The 19939-nt window shown below is 34.7% G+C and overlaps 1 protein-coding gene across 3 annotated transcripts; it reads left to right on the top strand.

The window, feature by feature from the left end:
* The first annotated feature begins 1602 nt into the window (after positions 1 to 1602).
* Positions 1603 to 19643, top strand: LOC120421782 (dentin sialophosphoprotein). Of its 3 annotated transcripts, none has more exons than XM_039585051.2 (7): positions 1603 to 2030; positions 6776 to 6949; positions 7154 to 7281; positions 15908 to 16299; positions 16371 to 16494; positions 16566 to 16691; positions 16753 to 19643. In XM_039585051.2, exons 1-7 carry the CDS (start codon positions 1906 to 1908, stop codon positions 18822 to 18824), a joined length of 3141 nt encoding a protein of 1046 aa, XP_039440985.1. In that variant the 5' UTR covers positions 1603 to 1905; the 3' UTR covers positions 18825 to 19643. The 3 variants fall into 3 exon arrangements, with proteins under 3 accessions (XP_039440985.1, XP_039440984.1, XP_039440986.1); XM_039585050.2 differs by having other exon boundaries at positions 1605 to 2030; positions 16563 to 16691; XM_039585052.2 differs by lacking the exon at positions 6776 to 6949 and having other exon boundaries at positions 1607 to 2030; positions 16563 to 16691.
* Positions 19644 to 19939: the final 296 nt, after the last annotated feature.

A 19939-nucleotide genomic window follows, 5' to 3' on the forward strand; every position in this document is an offset into this window, starting at 1 on the left:
TGAACTAAACTTTGAAAAATATTTGCAACGGCCTTATGGGCTCTGGAGAAAACCGGAGAAAAACCATGAATTTGAAAATTGAAATCTGATGGCCACCCTGATCTTAAAATAACGTAACAAATCGTTTTTTCAACGTTTTAAAAAAATATGTTTTTGCCTTTCTTACTAAAGAAAGGTATAGGTTTTACTTTAAGGCTGGACGTCATTTCCATCTTCGTAAATATGTCGATTCAGCATGAATTTTAATCGGAAAAATCGTCAAAAAATCACACTGCATCGATTTTCGACGCTTCGTCGCCAAGTCGACAAGTTGTCAAGTTGAGCTTCGAATACTGGCGCGAGAATGCTGGCGCATATATTTTGTGGCTCGACTTATACTCATTTTGTAGTAGCTTGTCTACCGATGTTTCCTTCAATATGTAAGAACACGGAACCGGTTGTTGCGTTTGAAACGGAATTTGTATACGATTCTAATTAGATTCCGTTTCAGAATTCGGATTGATTTGACTGGGAAAGGGCTCGTACCGAAACTAGAAAACCAAAACCGCGGTGTGCGTTGTTGGGAAGCTTGCTATGATCGCGTTTGTTATAAACGCTTGTTTGATTACAAACGTACAAACATATTGTACGATTAAAAATATTCTTTTGGTGAAAATTGCGTTTTTTATTTCTTTTGGAAATCATATCATTCATAATACTCATAATATCATCATAATACTTTGCTTTCATCATAAGACTTTCTTTTGTGCTGACGTTATAAATAAACAAAGTCGATGTTATTAATTGAAAGAAGTTCTACCATTGTTATATTCTTTAGTAAGAAAGGCTCTTTCTCACCCCAGGTGGGATTAAATCGGGTTTTTTTTTCGGAAAATTGGCAACACTACCATATGAACTTTTACCTACTTGTGCCATAGCTTGAAATATGAAATTTTTTGTCTTTTAAAACATATCCAAAAATGAGATTATTAAAAAAAGGAGTTTAAAGTTAACTTTGGTCAAGAGACCAAATCGATCAGCAAAACCACTCTTAAAAACTGATTTTTGAATATTTTAATAGCCTTTAGGATTGGTGAGTTATCGAAATACAGAATGTTTCATACAAATTAAAAAAACAAACTTGAAAATTTAATTTAAAAAAATCTCATTCTTGGGAGAATTATGTACTGACTTGGATCTCTGCGGTGGAGATGCCCTAAATGCTATGGAATTATTCTGAGAAACCACGCGTCTCCATGGATTCATTTTAACAAGAGGGAGATTCCATGGAGGCTTTTAGCTGAACTCAAATTTAATTCTGCAATTTTGAACTTAGAAAATTAGGAGTTAATGACATTGACTCAAAATGTTTAGCAATACGTGTAGTATCAACATTCTTAAAGTTTCATTGGAAAATGTTAGTAATAGCATCGTTAGTACCGTACAATATTGTCACTTCTATGATTCCAAATCTCATCTACTCACATTCATCAACACTCGCTAAGTCCACTTAGCCTATGTCAATTCAATCCAATTAATGACAGTGTATTCTTTCCCTTTCTCAAAATCCCCTCCCCTCAGGAACAATCGGATGAATGCAGTGACTGTAACCTGACTCCGCCGGCACAGATGCTGAAAGCCACCGTCGAGTGACTCTGAATAGAAATTCCCCTTCCGTCAATCTGTGATCTTCAATGATTCCGAGCGAGACCAAATTGCTGTGTGATTCATCACCTCCCGTCATCGTAAAAGTGAGGACAAATGTGTGCCCCCGGGAATGAGAACCTCCAGTGCCTGTTCCGGCTTCTAAAGTGGACACAACTCGAGGAATAAGTGAGCAGCAGTGTGGTATACGCAACCCGCCGTCCTTGGACAGAAAGTCCGAAGAAACGCAACTCAAATTCTAAAAAGAACAACTCGCAAGCAATGCTCCAGCTGGCGGAATTCGCGGTCAACAGCTTCTGGATCTACTGCACCCTGTCGGTGGTGGTCATGGTCACGCTGGTCACGACCCTGGCCTCGTGTCTCTGCTGTCGGAAGCAGGAGATCAAGTAAGTTCTACCTCTTGCGTTTTTTTATGTGGGCGTGGGCGTGGAGTTTGAAGAATGAATCAAATCAGAAATCTGTTTTAGTGAGGGAAAAATCGCAGATTGTGAATGTTTGTAGTTTTTATTGGGCCACTTATTTTGCTTCTTTTTCTTTCGCTGGCTCCATCGCATGGATCATCATCATCGACTCTGTGTGCAATTCACAAAATAAATATTACACTCTCACTCGTCGCGCTTCTCTCTGTAGTTGTGTGGCTGTGAGCACAGCTTTTCCAAGCGTTAGTATATAGACACAGAGAGAGTCATAATGCATTTGTTTTTATCTATATTTTTTGTTGTTATTTGCATCACCTCGCGAGCAGCGTTTGTGTTGTGATAGATGGAGGAGTAGTTTATCGTTTTTTTTTTGTGTCTCGTTATAACAGCGCTTCCATTATCTGTGAAGTGTGTTTATTGCGATAAATTGTTAATATCTATGAGTAGATGGTATCTACTAGATACTTAGCCAAAGTGTGCTTTCACTACTTAATACTTATCTCAAGTGCAAGTAAACAAATGATGAAAATAAATCATTATCCTTAATTATTGACCGAACTGAAACGATAGATAATTAATTGTTTCGTTTCGTAAAAAAGTAATAACAATTTGAAAAATTTCAACTAAACCCAAGAGTAAATATTCATTTCAACCTATCTGGAAACCTTGGACCTTGGAAAAAATCACTTCGGTTTATCGAATTTTCGGCTAATCCAATGGTATTTCTGCGCTTTTTGTATCGATCGATTGTAAAACATAATTTTATTTTTGGGAAACCCTTTTGTCTAACGTAAATAATGTATTTTTAGACAAATGTGTACTTTTCATAGGCTAAACTTTCAATTTAAATCGTATTTAATAAAATACACATTTTTGAGGCCATTTATCTAATAATTTAAAAAGTTCTTATTTCCTGCCTTGAAACATCTTGTGAATCTGACTGTAAACATATGAAAGCTTAGCCACACAGAAGAATAATTTTTAAGGTCATGGCCACAATCATACTGTGCCATACTGTTGTTGCATAATTTGTTCAAGTATTGGCTAATTGCATGCTGAAAATGTAAGAAATAAAAAATAAAAAACAGCATTTCTTTATTTTATTTTTTGTAAATTAAAAATTTCCCCAAACTTTTTTAACTAATAAAGGCTGTTGCAAATATTTTCCAATGATTATGTCAGCCAGCAAATAAAAAATATAAAAATTTAAATAACGAGACATATGCTCAACAAATCAATGAAAAAGTGTTTTAAAATGCTTCTTCAGTTGTTTTGCAACCATTAGTTTTCAAATAATGTAAAATTTGATAAAAACAAAAATTTAAGCAAAAAAAAAACTTTTTGCGGTACTGTACTGCCATTCTACGCATAATTGTCCCATGTCAGTTTTGGACGATTTTGACTTTATGACATTTTTATGTTTAGTTTGATGTGTACTTTAAGAAAAACACATAAAATCTGGTACTTTGTTCGGAAACTCATTAAAAACAACATCAAGTCTGTTTGTCCCATCGTTGTACTTCTACGCATAATTGTCCCACCAAGTATTTTCTAACACGGAATCATTAGTTTTACGAAGCATTATGTCTTGTTTACCGGTTGATTAGCAAGAGAATCACAAATAAGGGTGATAAACTGCTAACTGGGGCGATTAGGGACACATAGGGCGAATAGGAACCCACGGGACAATTATGCGTAGAAACGCAGAAATCGGTCGAAAAATTTCAATCGCGTTTTTCTCAGTTGCACTTTTTTGAACATGGGACAATTATGCGTAGAACGGCAGTGTACATCGAAGATTTTTAAAAAATCAAACATATTTTTTTGCCCCCAGATTTTTCGGGCCGATTATGAACATTTCTAGAGTTTTTCTAAAGGTCCTATAAACATATCTCGGGTGAGTTTTCAAAAAGCCGTAAGAGCCACTGTGACCTCCAGCACTAATTTTCGTTTTTCTTCAAATTGAAACAATATTTCATTTGTTTTGAGTTTAGGGCACTTGAAGGACGTGTAGATGAGCAATCTCAAGCATTTTTGAAATTGGTTTTTCGTAAGTAGGACGAGTGCCGTTGCAAAAAAGGCTTTGTTTACCAATGGCTCTTGTGTCCTTTTGAAAACTAATCCGAGATATATCCCCTAAATTACTGTCTTCGTAGTTATTTTCAACAAAGTATGACTATTTTTACAATCAGATTCTTGCAGGATTGGGTCCGTAAGTTTGACAATTTTGGAATAAGAAGACAACAACTTCCTTGATTGCTGCTGCACCCTTAAGCATTTTTGAAATTGGTTTTTCGTAAGTAGGTCGAATACTGAGGCAAAAAAGGTTTTGTTTACCATTGGCTTTTACGGTTTTTTGAAAACTAATCCGAGAAGTTGCTTTGTCTCGAAAAAGGCGCACTTTATTAAAATTTCCGTGAAGTACTTTTCGACTAAAAATTTTATTTTGCGAAAAAAAGTAATTAAAAAATTGTAATTTTTTCCATGATTTGTTTTTTCCTACAACATTGCCGAAGATACCAAATCGAGCAGAAAACTTCCTTGGTTTTCAAATGTTTACGTAACATTTTTGTATGGACAACTGTCAAAACCAATGACGCTAAAGGGCCTTTTTGATCATAGGGAAGGCCGCCACAAAGGTTTATTTTAATAAAAAAAAAAATTACAAAATATAAAAAAATGGAAATCGGTGGTTTTCGTGGAGAACTGCTCAAAAGTTCATTGTTTTCTCACCATTAAAATCGAACCAATAGTTATCGAGATGTGGTCAGGTGAAAATGAGGGCTAACACTTAACTGTTAAATAAGAAACAACGTTACTTAATCCACCCTTAGGTGGTTGAAGCCTTCCTCACATTTAGAGGTTTTTTTTTTCATAAATTTTTTTTTATTAGGTCCTTTTCGGTACTAGGACCTGGTTAGGACCCAGTCGGCTTTTGTAATTACATTTGACTTAATAATTACAGAGTATCTTGTGTGTAAATGTTAGTGGGAGGGGAGCCGATTACCCGCGGCCTACTCGGGGTTAGTAGGGAAGGGATTGATGTTAGAAGACAAGTCGTGGGAAGGGAAACATTTAGAGGTTAATGCTATCCAAAATAGACACAAAAGGATTTTTCAGTGTTCTATCAATTTGACTCACTATTCATGCCATCAGATTGGGTAGTCAGATCTTCATAATTCAGGGCACTTATGTGATTACAACTTATGATAGGGTTGTCAGATCTCCAACCTTTTGGGTTGGAAAGGTATTTTGATTACCTATCCAAAGATACGTCGCATGATAGATCCGGACAACGTTTTCATCAAAATATCTGAGATCCGGCTTCATAAATAACACTTAAGAGGTTACATACATGTAGAAAATCAAAAAATTTCGTGTTACAGAAAATTTATTAAATCCACTAAAATGATGATTTAAAACACTCCTGAAAGTTTCATGATGATATTTGATGATTAAAGTAAGTTACAGCCGATTTAAGCTCAAAGTTTTGCCATGCGTAAAGCGAAGTGCCAAACTATGTGAGCTTTTTTCTCTTTCTGAAATTTGAATTTCACTGAAAAAGTGTTTAGACTTGTCTGCCGATGCGAAAAACCAAACGGCTAATATGCCACTCTTGCCTTGACGGTGATTTGGTGACAAACACTAAAACGCGTTTTTCTGGAATACTTGATTTGGCATAATAGCATAATATGGGCTGTAAGTGCTTATAACTTTTGATATAGTTGTCAGATCTTGGACCTTTCGAAAAATGTATAACATGGTGGGGGTTTTTTTAAATCTTCCGGACTTTTGTTAAAATCGTTTTTTTAGCATAACTTTTGGAGTACTTAACTAAACTTTATAATTTTCAATAGCGACTTATGGGACCGCAAGGCGTTTCGAATGAGACCTCCGAGATAATCCAATGCATTTTTTTTTAACAGCATCCCACCACATACACAGACATTTGCTCAGAATTTGATTCTGAGTCGATATGTCGATAACCTTGGGATTTGAGGCAAACTAATATTAAAGTTGCCCAAAGTCACGGAATATCTAAATGTTATGGTTTGGTTATTATTTTTGTCAGAATTGGTTTTGTCAGAATTTTTCAAGTCTTCCTTTAAATTAGAATAACGAAGCTGACCAGTTTTCAACGATGTTATCAATTCTATGAAACCACATCATCAATCATTACTTATATAAAAAAACTGGTTTGATGTCGCTGTGTATTTGTCTCAATACACAATATTTTAGCTCTAACTTCAAGTTGTGTTGCTGTTAGTCATCACTTTGGTACCGGGGACGTGATTCACATGATGCTGGTTAGCGTCCTGCTGTGATTTTTCAATTAGAGAAACATCACCGACAGTTGTTTACCTATTACCTACTACTACTTCTACCACATATCACATCACACATCATTCTCTGTGTACAGATTTGATGATTTGAAGCATTTCATCACCTTTTAAGTTATTTATTTCAATTGTTACTTGTCATGTTTCCATTGTTGTTTTGTTAATGCATGAGTTAATTTTGTTTTTCTCTTTCTTTTTTTCATGTTTTCCCCTCTCTTTCTGTTGTACATTCGTTTCGTGCCCTTGTTTGCTCGTGTGTATCGTATGTGTGTGTGTGTGTGTGTGTGTCACCCCAATATAATCACACATAAACAATAAAAACCGAAAATCCCCGAATGATGTTGCATGTTGTTTGTACGTGTTGCCCACAAGAAATGACCTGCTCGGGCTGGAGGGCATGATGAAGCTGACCAACCCGGAGGACACGCTGACGGGCCATGGCCAAGGTGGCGGCGGCCTCGGTGGTGGATTGATGGAACGCGATGGAACCGACGGTGGGCCAACCGACCAGACCGACTGCAGCGAACCGGAGAGCATTAGCAAAAGGTTTTGTTGTGTTTGTTTGTATTTTTAGTGATTTTCGCTGGCCTCACTTAAAGCTTGCTGGTGCGATTTACGTTGTTGTGTACGATATGGACCAAACTTGAACATCCAAATTTCTTCGGCATAAAATGCTTCTTTTTGCTGCGCGCGCTCTTTATTCGGTGCATTCCGAAATTTCTGATGCTATTTTTTTTGGTTATTCCGTAGGGCCTCCAATGCGCCACATCGCAGCTTGCCGGATATTCCGGTGGTGGAACCGGCCGGGGACAACAACTCGGAACTGTACGCAACCGTTGGCGAGAACAAAGTGCAGGATTTACCTCAGGGAAGAAGCCGTAAGTGTTTTTTTTTGCAAAAAAAAATATGTTTATTAGGTCTACTTTTGTAATTACATTGTACTTAAAGCTAAGAGTATTTACAGAGGTTCTTATACAAAAAATGTTTTTTATATTTTTGCTAAAATTTTGTGACTCTCCATTAGAGTGCAACAAACATGACTATTAGGCGGGCATTCAAGGGTTTGTTCCGGTGGACATACTAAGCCCAAATCCAAAATATGAGCTTGATTGGACGTAACAGGAGCTGGCGCTTTGCATTTGAATTTTAAGTGGGATTTACCCGTAAAAAAAGATTTAAAAAAAAATCACTTTTTGAGGCATTTTGGCCACTGAAACGTTTATTTTCAACATTATTGGCGTGTAGGCCAGATCCTTGCGCATTATTTGGTATATATAACATTGAAATTTGGAGCACCCTGGAGCTCGGTACAGATTTTTGTTACATCCTACTCTCCATACAGTTTTGGCATTTCCCATGCCTCAAATATGTTTTTTTTTTTATAAGAAAATCTTGAGTTTTTCCAATAAACAAAATTTTATGTTTTTGCTGTTTTTGAAGTCCACCGACTCAAGGCGGTTTTAAAAAAGCTCAAAAGAAAAATATATATAAAATTTGGTTTATTGGACCCTTGATTGGACCTTTAAAAAAACTCCAGCAATATATATCCTTATCGATTTGGTGTCTTTGACAAAGTTGTATGTACTTATTATGAGGACAATTATAAAAAAAAATCCGCAATTAAAAAAAAGTCATACTTTTTTTTTATTAGTCGGACCTTTAAAGACATCTTTTAGGCTTAACAAAAGTATGCACGAATGACGTAACATTTATCGAGAATTTGAGATTTTTTTTTTAAATGTGAGTTTCGACGAAAACTTTTTTTTTGCGAAAAATTAACTTTTACTTTTCCTGGTGCTGTGCATCGAAAATTCACTAAATTTGAAATTATATTCAAACATACTTAAGCATGTTAACATTTTTAAAATTTTAGAATTCTAGAATTGAAGAATTTTGGAATATTAGATTTTTAGAATTTAAGAATTAAAAAATTTAGAACTTTTTTAAATTTTCTGAACTTTTAGAATTGTTAGAATTGTTTTGAATTTTCAAAATGTTTACAATTTTCAAAATTTTGAGATTTTTCCAATTTTTCAAAATTTTCAGAATTTTCAGCATTTTTAGAATTTGCAGATTTTTCTGATTTTTTAAATTTTCAGATTTTTCAGATTTTTCAGAATTTTGAAAATTCGATGCCAACATTTCAACCATCTTTTTGAGAAAAATGCATTTGTTTGTTTTGTAGTTGAATTTTCTGATTTTTTAGATTTTCAGATTCTGAAAAATCTGAAAATTCTGAAAATTTCGAAAATTCTGAAAAATCTGAAAATTTAGAATTTTAGAGTTTTTGAATTATAGAATTTAGTGATAAATATTAAAAGAATTTAAGAATTTTTAAAGCATTCAATTTTTGAATTTTCGAAGCAAAATTTTAAAATTTTCAGAATTTTTAGAATTTATTAAAATTTTTAGAATTTATTAGAATTTTTAGAATTTTTTAGAATTTTCTGATTTTTTAGAATTAACAGAATTTCCAGAATTTTCAAAATTTTCAGAATTCCAAAATTTTTTGAGATTTTTCATAATTTTCAAAATTTTGAAATTTTCAAAGACATCTTTTAAGCTTAACAAAAGTATGCACAAATGACGTAGCATTTATCGAAAATTTGAGATTTTTTTTTTTTTAATGTGAGTTTCGACGAAAACTTTTTTATTTTGCAAAAAATAAACTTTTCCTTTTCCTGGTGCTGTGCATCGAAAATTCACTAAATTTGAAATTATATTCAAACATACTTAAGCATGTTAACATTTTTAAAATTTTAGAATTCTAGAATTGAAGAATTTTGGAATATTAGATTTTTAGAATTTAAGAATTAGAGAATTGAGAATTTAAAAAATTTCAAAATCTTAAGATTTTCCAAGATTTTTAAAATTTTCAGAATTTTTAAAAAATTTCAATATTTTCAGATTTTTTTTTTAATTTTCAGAATGTTTACAATTTTCAAAATTTTAAAATTTTTCAGATTTTTCAAAATTTTCAAAATTTTCAGCATTTTCAAAATTTGCAGAATTTTGAGAATTTTCAGATTTTTTTGAATTTTTTGAATTTTCAGGTTTTTAAGAATTTTCAGAGTATTCAGATTTTTAAGATTTTTTAGTATTTTCAGAATTAACAAAATTTACAGAATTTCAGAATTTTCAAACTTTTCAAATTTTTCAAAATTTTCAGATTTTTTAGATTTTCAGATTCTGAAAAATCTGAATTTTAGAGTTTTTGAATTATAGAATTTAGTGATAAATATTATAAGAATTTAAGAATATTGAAAGCATTCAATTTTAGAATTTTCGAAGCAAAATTTTGGAATTTTCGGAATTTTTATTATTTATTAGAATTTTTAGAATTTATTAGAATTTTTAGATTTTTTTAGAATTTTCTGATTTTTTAGAATTTACAGAACATTCAGAATTTTAAGAATTTTCAGATTTTTCAGAATTTTCAAAATTTTTAGATTTTTCAGAATTTTCTGATTTTTCAGATTCTAAAAAAACTGAGAAATCTCAAAATTCTGAAAAATCTGAGAATTCAGAATTTTAGAGTTTAAGAACTATAGAATTTAGTGATAAATATTATAAGAATTTTTAAAGCTTTCAATTTTTGAATTTTCGAAGCAAAATTTTGGAATTTTCAGAATTTTCAATTTTTTTTAGAATTTTTAGAATTTTTTAAATTTTTTAGAATTTTTGTTGAATTTTCTAATTTTTTAAAATTTACAGAATTTTCAGAATTTTCTGAATTTTCAGAATTTTTAAGAATTTTCAGAATTTTCAGAATTTTTAGAATTTTCAGAATTTTCAGAATTTTTAATTTTTTTACAATTTTCAAATTTTTTAATATTTTCAAAATTTTCACAATTTTTAGAATTTTCAGAATTTTTAGAATTTTCAGAGTTTTTAAATTTTTCATAATTTTCAGAATTTTTCGAATTTTCAGAATTTTAGAATTTAGTAATAAATATTATAAGAATTTTAGAATTTTAGAATCAAGGGATAAATATTATAAGAGTTAATTTTTTTTAATGCCTTCAATTTTAAAATTTTCAAAGCAAAATTTTGGAATTTCGGATTATCTAAAAAAAGTTCATCCTCTTCCCTCCAGCGACTTCGAGTCTGAAAAAGCAAGCCAGCGTCTCGCAGCACAGCTCCATCAGCCAGGCGGACGACATCAGCTCGCCGTTTTCTGGTTTTTTAGAATTTACAGAACTTTCAAAATTTTCAAATTTTTCAGAATTTTCAAAATTTTCAGATTTTTCAGAATTTTCTGATTTTTCAGATTCTGAATAATCTGAAAAATCTCAAAATTCTGAAAAATTTGAAAAATCTGAGAATTCAGAATTTTAGAGTTTTAGAATTATAGAATTTAGTGATAAATAATATAAGAATTTTTAAAGCATTCAATTTTTGAATTTTCGAAGCAAAATTTTGGAATTTTCAGAATTTTCAGAATTTTTTAAAAATTTTAGAATTTTTTGAATTTTGCAGAATTTTCTGATTTTTTAAAATTTACAGAATTTACAAAATTTTCAGAATTTTCAGAATTTTTAAGAAGTTTTAAGAATTTTTTAATTTTTCAGAATTTTCAGAATTTTCAGAATCTTTAGAATTTTCAGAATTTTAGAATTTAGTAATAAATATTGTAAGAATTTAAGAATTTTAGAATTAAGGGATAGATATTATAAGAATTATTTTTTTATAATGCCTTCAATTTTAAACTTTTCGAAGCAAAATTTTGGAATTTCGGATTATCTAAAAAAGGTTCCTCCTCTTCCCTCCAGCGACTTCCAGTCTGAAAAAGCAAGCCAGCGTCTCACAGCACAGCTCCATCAGCCAGGCGGACGACATCAGCTCGCCGTTTTCTGGTTTTTTAGAATTTACAGAACTTTCAAAATTTTAAAATTTTTCAGAATTTTCAAAATTTTCAGATTTTTCAGAATTTTCTGATTTTTCAGATTCTAAATAATCTGAAAAATCTCAAAATTCTGAAAAATTTGAAAAATCTGAGAATTCAGAATTTTAGAGTTTTAGAATTGTAGAATCTAGTGATAAATAATATAAGAATTTTTAAAGCATTCAATTTTTGAATTTTCGAAGCAAAATTTTGGAATTTTCAGAATTTTCAGAATTTTTTAAAAATTTTAGAATTTTTTGAATTTTGCAGAATTTTCTGATTTTTTAAAATTTACAGAATTTACAAAATTTTCAGAATTTTCAGAATTTTTAAGAAGTTTTAAGAATTTTTTAATTTTTCAGAATTTTCAGAATTTTCAGAATCTTTAGAATTTTCAGAATTTTAGAATTTAGTAATAAATATTGTAAGAATTTAAGAATTTTAGAATTAAGGGATAGATATTATAAGAATTATTTTTTTATAATGCCTTCAATTTTAAACTTTTCGAAGCAAAATTTTGGAATTTCGGATTATCTAAAAAAGGTTCCTCCTCTTCCCTCCAGCGACTTCCAGTCTGAAAAAGCAAGCCAGCGTCTCACAGCACAGCTCCATCAGCCAGGCGGACGACATCAGCTCGCCGTTTTCTGGTTTTTTAGAATTTACAGAACTTTCAAAATTTTAAAATTTTTCAGAATTTTCAAAATTTTCAGATTTTTCAGAATTTTCTGATTTTTCAGATTCTAAATAATCTGAAAAATCTCAAAATTCTGAAAAATTTGAAAAATCTGAGAATTCAGAATTTTAGAGTTTTAGAATTGTAGAATTTAGTGATAAATAATATAAGAATTTTTAAAGCATTCAATTTTTGAATTTTCGAAGCAAAATTTTGGAATTTTCAGAATTTTCAGAATTTTTTAAAAATTTTAGAATTTTTTGAATTTTGCAGAATTTTCTGATTTTTTAAAATTTACAGAATTTACAAAATTTTCAGAATTTTCAGAATTTTTAAGAAGTTTTAAGAATTTTTTAATTTTTCAGAATTTTCAGAATTTTCAGAATCTTTAGAATTTTCAGAATTTTAGAATTTAGTAATAAATATTGTAAGAATTTAAGAATTTTAGAATTAAGGGATAGATATTATAAGAATTATTTTTTTATAATGCCTTCAATTTTAAACTTTTCGAAGCAAAATTTTGGAATTTCGGATTATCTAAAAAAGGTTCCTCCTCTTCCCTCCAGCGACTTCCAGTCTGAAAAAGCAAGCCAGCGTCTCACAGCACAGCTCCATCAGCCAGGCGGACGACATCAGCTCGCCGTTTTCTGGTTTTTTAGAATTTACAGAACTTTCAAAATTTTAAAATTTTTCAGAATTTTCAAAATTTTCAGATTTTTCAGAATTTTCTGATTTTTCAGATTCTAAATAATCTGAAAAATCTCAAAATTCTGAAAAATTTGAAAAATCTGAGAATTCAGAATTTTAGAGTTTTAGAATTGTAGAATTTAGTGATAAATAATATAAGAATTTTTAAAGCATTCAATTTTTGAATTTTCGAAGCAAAATTTTGGAATTTTCAGAATTTTCAGAATTTTTTAAAAATTTTAGAATTTTTTGAATTTTGCAGAATTTTCTGATTTTTTAAAATTTACAGAATTTACAAAATTTTCAGAATTTTCAGAATTTTTAAGAAGTTTTAAGAATTTTTTAATTTTTCAGAATTTTCAGAATTTTCAGAATCTTTAGAATTTTCAGAATTTTAGAATTTAGTAATAAATATTGTAAGAATTTAAGAATTTTAGAATTAAGGGATAGATATTATAAGAATTATTTTTTTATAATGCCTTCAATTTTAAACTTTTCGAAGCAAAATTTTGGAATTTCGGATTATCTAAAAAAGGTTCCTCCTCTTCCCTCCAGCGACTTCCAGTCTGAAAAAGCAAGCCAGCGTCTCACAGCACAGCTCCATCAGCCAGGCGGACGACATCAGCTCGCCGTTTTCTGGTTTTTTAGAATTTACAGAACTTTCAAAATTTTAAAATTTTTCAGAATTTTCAAAATTTTCAGATTTTTCAGAATTTTCTGATTTTTCAGATTCTAAATAATCTGAAAAATCTCAAAATTCTGAAAAATTTGAAAAATCTGAGAATTCAGAATTTTAGAGTTTTAGAATTGTAGAATTTAGTGATAAATAATATAAGAATTTTTAAAGCATTCAATTTTTGAATTTTCGAAGCAAAATTTTGGAATTTTCAGAATTTTCAGAATTTTTTAAAAATTTTAGAATTTTTTGAATTTTGCAGAATTTTCTGATTTTTTAAAATTTACAGAATTTACAAAATTTTCAGAATTTTCAGAATTTTTAAGAAGTTTTAAGAATTTTTTAATTTTTCAGAATTTTCAGAATTTTCAGAATCTTTAGAATTTTCAGAATTTTAGAATTTAGTAATAAATATTGTAAGAATTTAAGAATTTTAGAATTAAGGGATAGATATTATAAGAATTATTTTTTTATAATGCCTTCAATTTTAAACTTTTCGAAGCAAAATTTTGGAATTTCGGATTATCTAAAAAAGGTTCCTCCTCTTCCCTCCAGCGACTTCCAGTCTGAAAAAGCAAGCCAGCGTCTCACAGCACAGCTCCATCAGCCAGGCGGACGACATCAGCTCGCCGTTTTCTGGTTTTTTAGAATTTACAGAACTTTCAAAATTTTAAAATTTTTCAGAATTTTCAAAATTTTCAGATTTTTCAGAATTTTCTGATTTTTCAGATTCTAAATAATCTGAAAAATCTCAAAATTCTGAAAAATTTGAAAAATCTGAGAATTCAGAATTTTAGAGTTTTAGAATTGTAGAATTTAGTGATAAATAATATAAGAATTTTTAAAGCATTCAATTTTTGAATTTTCGAAGCAAAATTTTGGAATTTTCAGAATTTTCAGAATTTTTTAAAAATTTTAGAATTTTTTGAATTTTGCAGAATTTTCTGATTTTTTAAAATTTACAGAATTTACAAAATTTTCAGAATTTTCAGAATTTTTAAGAAGTTTTAAGAATTTTTTAATTTTTCAGAATTTTCAGAATTTTCAGAATCTTTAGAATTTTCAGAATTTTAGAATTTAGTAATAAATATTGTAAGAATTTAAGAATTTTAGAATTAAGGGATAGATATTATAAGAATTATTTTTTTATAATGCCTTCAATTTTAAACTTTTCGAAGCAAAATTTTGGAATTTCGGATTATCTAAAAAAGGTTCCTCCTCTTCCCTCCAGCGACTTCCAGTCTGAAAAAGCAAGCCAGCGTCTCACAGCACAGCTCCATCAGCCAGGCGGACGACATCAGCTCGCCGTTTTCTGGTTTTTTAGAATTTACAGAACTTTCAAAATTTTAAAATTTTTCAGAATTTTCAAAATTTTCAGATTTTTCAGAATTTTCTGATTTTTCAGATTCTAAATAATCTGAAAAATCTCAAAATTCTGAAAAATTTGAAAAATCTGAGAATTCAGAATTTTAGAGTTTTAGAATTGTAGAATTTAGTGATAAATAATATAAGAATTTTTAAAGCATTCAATTTTTGAATTTTCGAAGCAAAATTTTGGAATTTTCAGAATTTTCAGAATTTTTTAAAAATTTTAGAATTTTTTGAATTTTGCAGAATTTTCTGATTTTTTAAAATTTACAGAATTTACAAAATTTTCAGAATTTTCAGAATTTTTAAGAAGTTTTAAGAATTTTTTAATTTTTCAGAATTTTCAGAATTTTCAGAATCTTTAGAATTTTCAGAATTTTAGAATTTAGTAATAAATATTGTAAGAATTTAAGAATTTTAGAATTAAGGGATAGATATTATAAGAATTATTTTTTTATAATGCCTTCAATTTTAAACTTTTCGAAGCAAAATTTTGGAATTTCGGATTATCTAAAAAAGGTTCCTCCTCTTCCCTCCAGCGACTTCCAGTCTGAAAAAGCAAGCCAGCGTCTCACAGCACAGCTCCATCAGCCAGGCGGACGACATCAGCTCGCCGTTTTCTGGTTTTTTAGAATTTACAGAACTTTCAAAATTTTAAAATTTTTCAGAATTTTCAAAATTTTCAGATTTTTCAGAATTTTCTGATTTTTCAGATTCTAAATAATCTGAAAAATCTCAAAATTCTGAAAAATTTGAAAAATCTGAGAATTCAGAATTTTAGAGTTTTAGAATTGTAGAATTTAGTGATAAATAATATAAGAATTTTTAAAGCATTCAATTTTTGAATTTTCGAAGCAAAATTTTGGAATTTTCAGAATTTTCAGAATTTTTTAAAAATTTTAGAATTTTTTGAATTTTGCAGAATTTTCTGATTTTTTAAAATTTACAGAATTTACAAAATTTTCAGAATTTTCAGAATTTTTAAGAAGTTTTAAGAATTTTTTAATTTTTCAGAATTTTCAGAATTTTCAGAATCTTTAGAATTTTCAGAATTTTAGAATTTAGTAATAAATATTGTAAGAATTTAAGAATTTTAGAATTAAGGGATAGATATTATAAGAATTATTTTTTTATAATGCCTTCAATTTTAAACTTTTCGAAGCAAAATTTTGGAATTTCGGATTATCTAAAAAAGGTTCCTCCTCTTCCCTCCAGCGACTTCCAGTCTGAAAAAGCAAGCCAGCGTCTCGCAGCACAGCTCCATCAGCCAGGCGGACGACATCAGCTCGCCGTACGCGCGCGTCCGCTCCCCACCGCACGCCTACGACAAGCTGCGCCGCGGCGTGGAACATCCGTACGCGCAGGTCGTGCAACCGGGCCATGTCGGCGGAGCGACGGCCCAGGTCACGGCGGTGGTCACCATGAACGGCGGCGGTGGCAACGCCGACGACGACGACGACGATGACGACGGCGAACTGATGAGTCCGATTTCGAGGCGCGCGGGACCGTCCGGAGGGGGTGCGGGTGGGACTGGAGTCGGCGAAGGTGGTGCGGGGGGAGCTGATTCGAACCAGAGCTTGCTGGACGAGCGGGAAGCTTCGACGGTGGTGAGTGTTTGGGGTTTTCGGGAGTTGGTTGGGGGTGGATTGATTTATGGGATCGGTGTTGTTTTTTTTAGGACATTCCGGCAGCATCGGCAATCGCTGGGCGGGTGTCCGCCAGCCAGGACCTTCCGTACATGACGCCACCGATTGTGCAGCCTGGCCAGCAGCACTTTAGCGGGGACTCGCAGGATTCGTCAAGTATGAGTTGATGGGGTGCTTTGAATCCGGAACCGATTGCTAACCCCAGTTTAATCCGCTTCTTTCAGAAGGCTACACCAGTATAAGCGTGCGGGAACCGCTGGCCAACCTCATACCTCAGGGCCCCAACCAGACCACCGCGCAGCGGCGCCAGATTTTGGGCGACTCGCACTACGCCACCGTGTCGGATGATTCCGGTGAGTTTCGTGTGAGGCTTTTGAAGGGGATCGATTTCTTAACGGTTCCTTCCTTCTTCAGACGAAATGTACGCAGCGATAGAAGATCCAAACAACCAGGTTGACCTGTACACGAGCGGTTCGGAGACGTACGCCCAGATCCAGCCTCCGAACATGGTCACGGTGTCGGTGGAGATCAACACGGGCGCATCGAGTCGCCCTCCGACAGGCCACCAGGAAGATTCGATGGACGCGCTGCAGCCACTTCCTTCAAGTTCAGGCCACGTCGCCCAGAACAGACTAAGTTCCATCAGCGGAGGAGGAGGCGGTCAACTTCAGGGTGGCCTCTCGGTTGATTCGGACTCGTCCGGCCAACCTCCGCCTCCGTCCATCGACAGCCTGCGCGCTCACCAGCCTCATTCGGCGCACTCGGCCGCCGCGTACGCCCACTCTCGCCAGGCGTCCAGCTCGAGCTGCACCAGTTCCGTGGGCAATCTCGGTTCGCCCAAGCCGGAAAAGCGCCAAGCCAACTCGCCCCTTCCGCCGACACCAAAGACGCTCAAGCACCAGTCGGCGGTTTCGGGTGGGGGCGGTCCCGGAGCGGGGTCCAGCTTCCAGTTTAGCAACTCGAACCTCACCTCGATCAGCTCGAACAACTCGTCGCAGACGGTGATTGGGGTGGCGACGTCGTCATCCGGGCGGAACTCGGCCGCGTCCGTCATTGAGTACAAAACGTCGCGGGAGAATATTGCCGTTGGAGGGGGGAAGGAGGACGGTACGGGGCAACAATTGGCCAACGGGAACGCGATCAAGCCGAAGAAGAGTCCCTCGAAGGATTTGGAGGGGATGTACGCGAAGGTCATGAAGAAGAACAAACTGTCGAAGGCGCCGTCGCAGAACTCGAGTCCGGTTCCGCTCCGGAAGGAGGCCATGCTGGCGGAGGGAGAACAGTTTCTTTCGGATCCGGAGCTGGCCTCGGCAGGCCAACTCAATGGCAGTGGAAGCTCGCTGCACGGATCTCCGGGCAAGAAGGCGGTCAATGATTACGAGACGCTGGACAAGAACAAGCAACGGCGTGGGAATGATCCCGGGTACGAGACGATTCCGGGGGATGGTGGAGGATCGGTGGAGATGCGACGGTCGGCGGATTACGCGCAGATTCAGAAGCGGAGTAGTGGGCTGGCCGTGGCGCACGGGATTCAGAGCGTCTCGCGGAACTCGCTGGAGATTTTCCACGGGTTGGACAAGTCGTCTGGGGACGGAGGTGAGCCGGGCTACGAAAGCTTGCCGGGAAGTCACGATCCAGGGTACGAGACGTTGAACAGAGGGCGAGCGGAGTCGGATTCGGATCCGAACTACGAGATTTTGAGGCCAACGGCGAGCGTTGCTCCGAGGGTGGGGAATGATGGCTACAGCAGCATACGGGACAAACGGGGAGCGAAGAATCGGTTAGACTTTGGAAAGGACGATGATAACGATAGCACGCCCGGTTACAGCAGCATCCGGGAGAAGATCGACTACGACCCGGGCTACAGCGTGATAACGGAAAAGAAGAAACCACCTCCGGTTAGCCATGACTACGCCAGCATTACCGAGGACACCAAGCGGAAAAAGCAAGCACTGAACAACAACAACATCGACCCCGGGGAAGACTCGGACATTTACTCGAGCATCACGAACGCCCCGCTGGTCACTCCCACGGTCACAACTCCCGCCGGCAACCCGAACGCCTGTTCGCCAGGCTACTCGAGCATCTCGGAGACTCGCACCACCCCGTCAACCGACAGCACAAGCTCCCCGGACAACGCCATCGGGTACGCGAAGCACTCGCCACACACCGGCGGAACCGGAACCACCAACAACAGCGCCAGCACCGGCCGGCTCTCCTCGTCCAACTACGAATCTCTCACCGGCAGCGAGTCCGACCCGAACTACGAGTCGGTCAAGTATCTGAACGTGCGCGAAAACCCGTACGAACGCCTCCACAACGAAGCCGGCCAAACGCCGAGCACGGCCGGTCCCTCCTCGAACGATTCGCTGTCCGGGTCGGTCACGCCCGGCGCCGAGGACGCACAGCCGCCGGCAAACAATGCCAAAACGCCCACCGTCAGCGAACTGGAAGCCACCGGCGTCAGCGATTACTTTCAAGTCTGAGCGCCGCGTCGCGTAAGTATTTACATGTTTATTGTTTCCGTTTTTTTCTGTTGTTCGAAATCGAGAATATTTATATTACTTGTATTTAGAGTAAAACTGACACACACACAAACAGATGATTAATATATTGAACACAAAAATATATATAATCCGCGAGCGCAGCTTAGAATCGACAAGTTACATCTTGACTAACGCAAAGAGAGTGAGAGTGAGAGGAGGTTATAATCCGTCTACGTTTAGTAGAAAATTCGCAAATATTTTTACTCTTCAGCAATCGACTAACGAATAAATTAGAAATTAAGCCCGCGGTGGCAAATCATTTTCAAAAAATGACGCCCCCGCCCACAATTTAAACGCCTAGCTTCGTAAGCAATTATTTATTGTTACATTATATTGGCTTAACCCTCCCCCAGCATAACACGTTCTTCCTCCTCGATCATCGTGCGAGCAACGAAAAGACGAGAGTATTGTTTTTGTTTATCGTCTAGTTTAATCATAAAATAAAATAACCTCGTAAGTCCAACGAAACATTCCAACGGTCGCAGTTTATTGTGCAACTATTAACTATTAAGTTTCGATCACAAAAGAATACTTTCTACTTAGTTTGTAGGATTACATAATGAAAAAAAAAAGATACAGCGCGCGCGTGAAAACCCGCCCCGCCCAAAAAAAACCGAGACACCAAGTATTCCAAGTAATAAGTTTTGAGAGTTCGATCGAGGATCGATTGATACTACACCACTGCAAAATGTGCTAGTTTGTGTGAGAAGATGAGAAATAAAAACGGAAAATCCTGAACCGCAATGATATACTAAGCCAGCCGTGTCGGTTTCTATTTGGGGAAGTGGTAATATCATGGCCTATCTCATGTAAATAATCGTTTAAATTTCTTTTGACCAATTGACAGAAATATTGTTCCGAAAGTATTTTTTTATCGATTTTGGTAATTGTCCATACTTGCAGGCCAAGGATTGATACCTAAGAGCATGCAATGGCACTGACCTTGTTGCGTGCTCTTCGGTTGACGTCCACGTAAGGAACATCCTGGAAGGAGCGTAACTAACTACATCCGTAGTTCTGTTAAATCATCCGAATTGTCTTGATCAGAACAGTAT

Source organism: Culex pipiens, chromosome 1, assembly GCF_016801865.2.
Source record: "Culex pipiens pallens isolate TS chromosome 1, TS_CPP_V2, whole genome shotgun sequence".
In the NCBI taxonomy this organism is placed as follows: domain Eukaryota; kingdom Metazoa; phylum Arthropoda; class Insecta; order Diptera; family Culicidae; genus Culex; species Culex pipiens.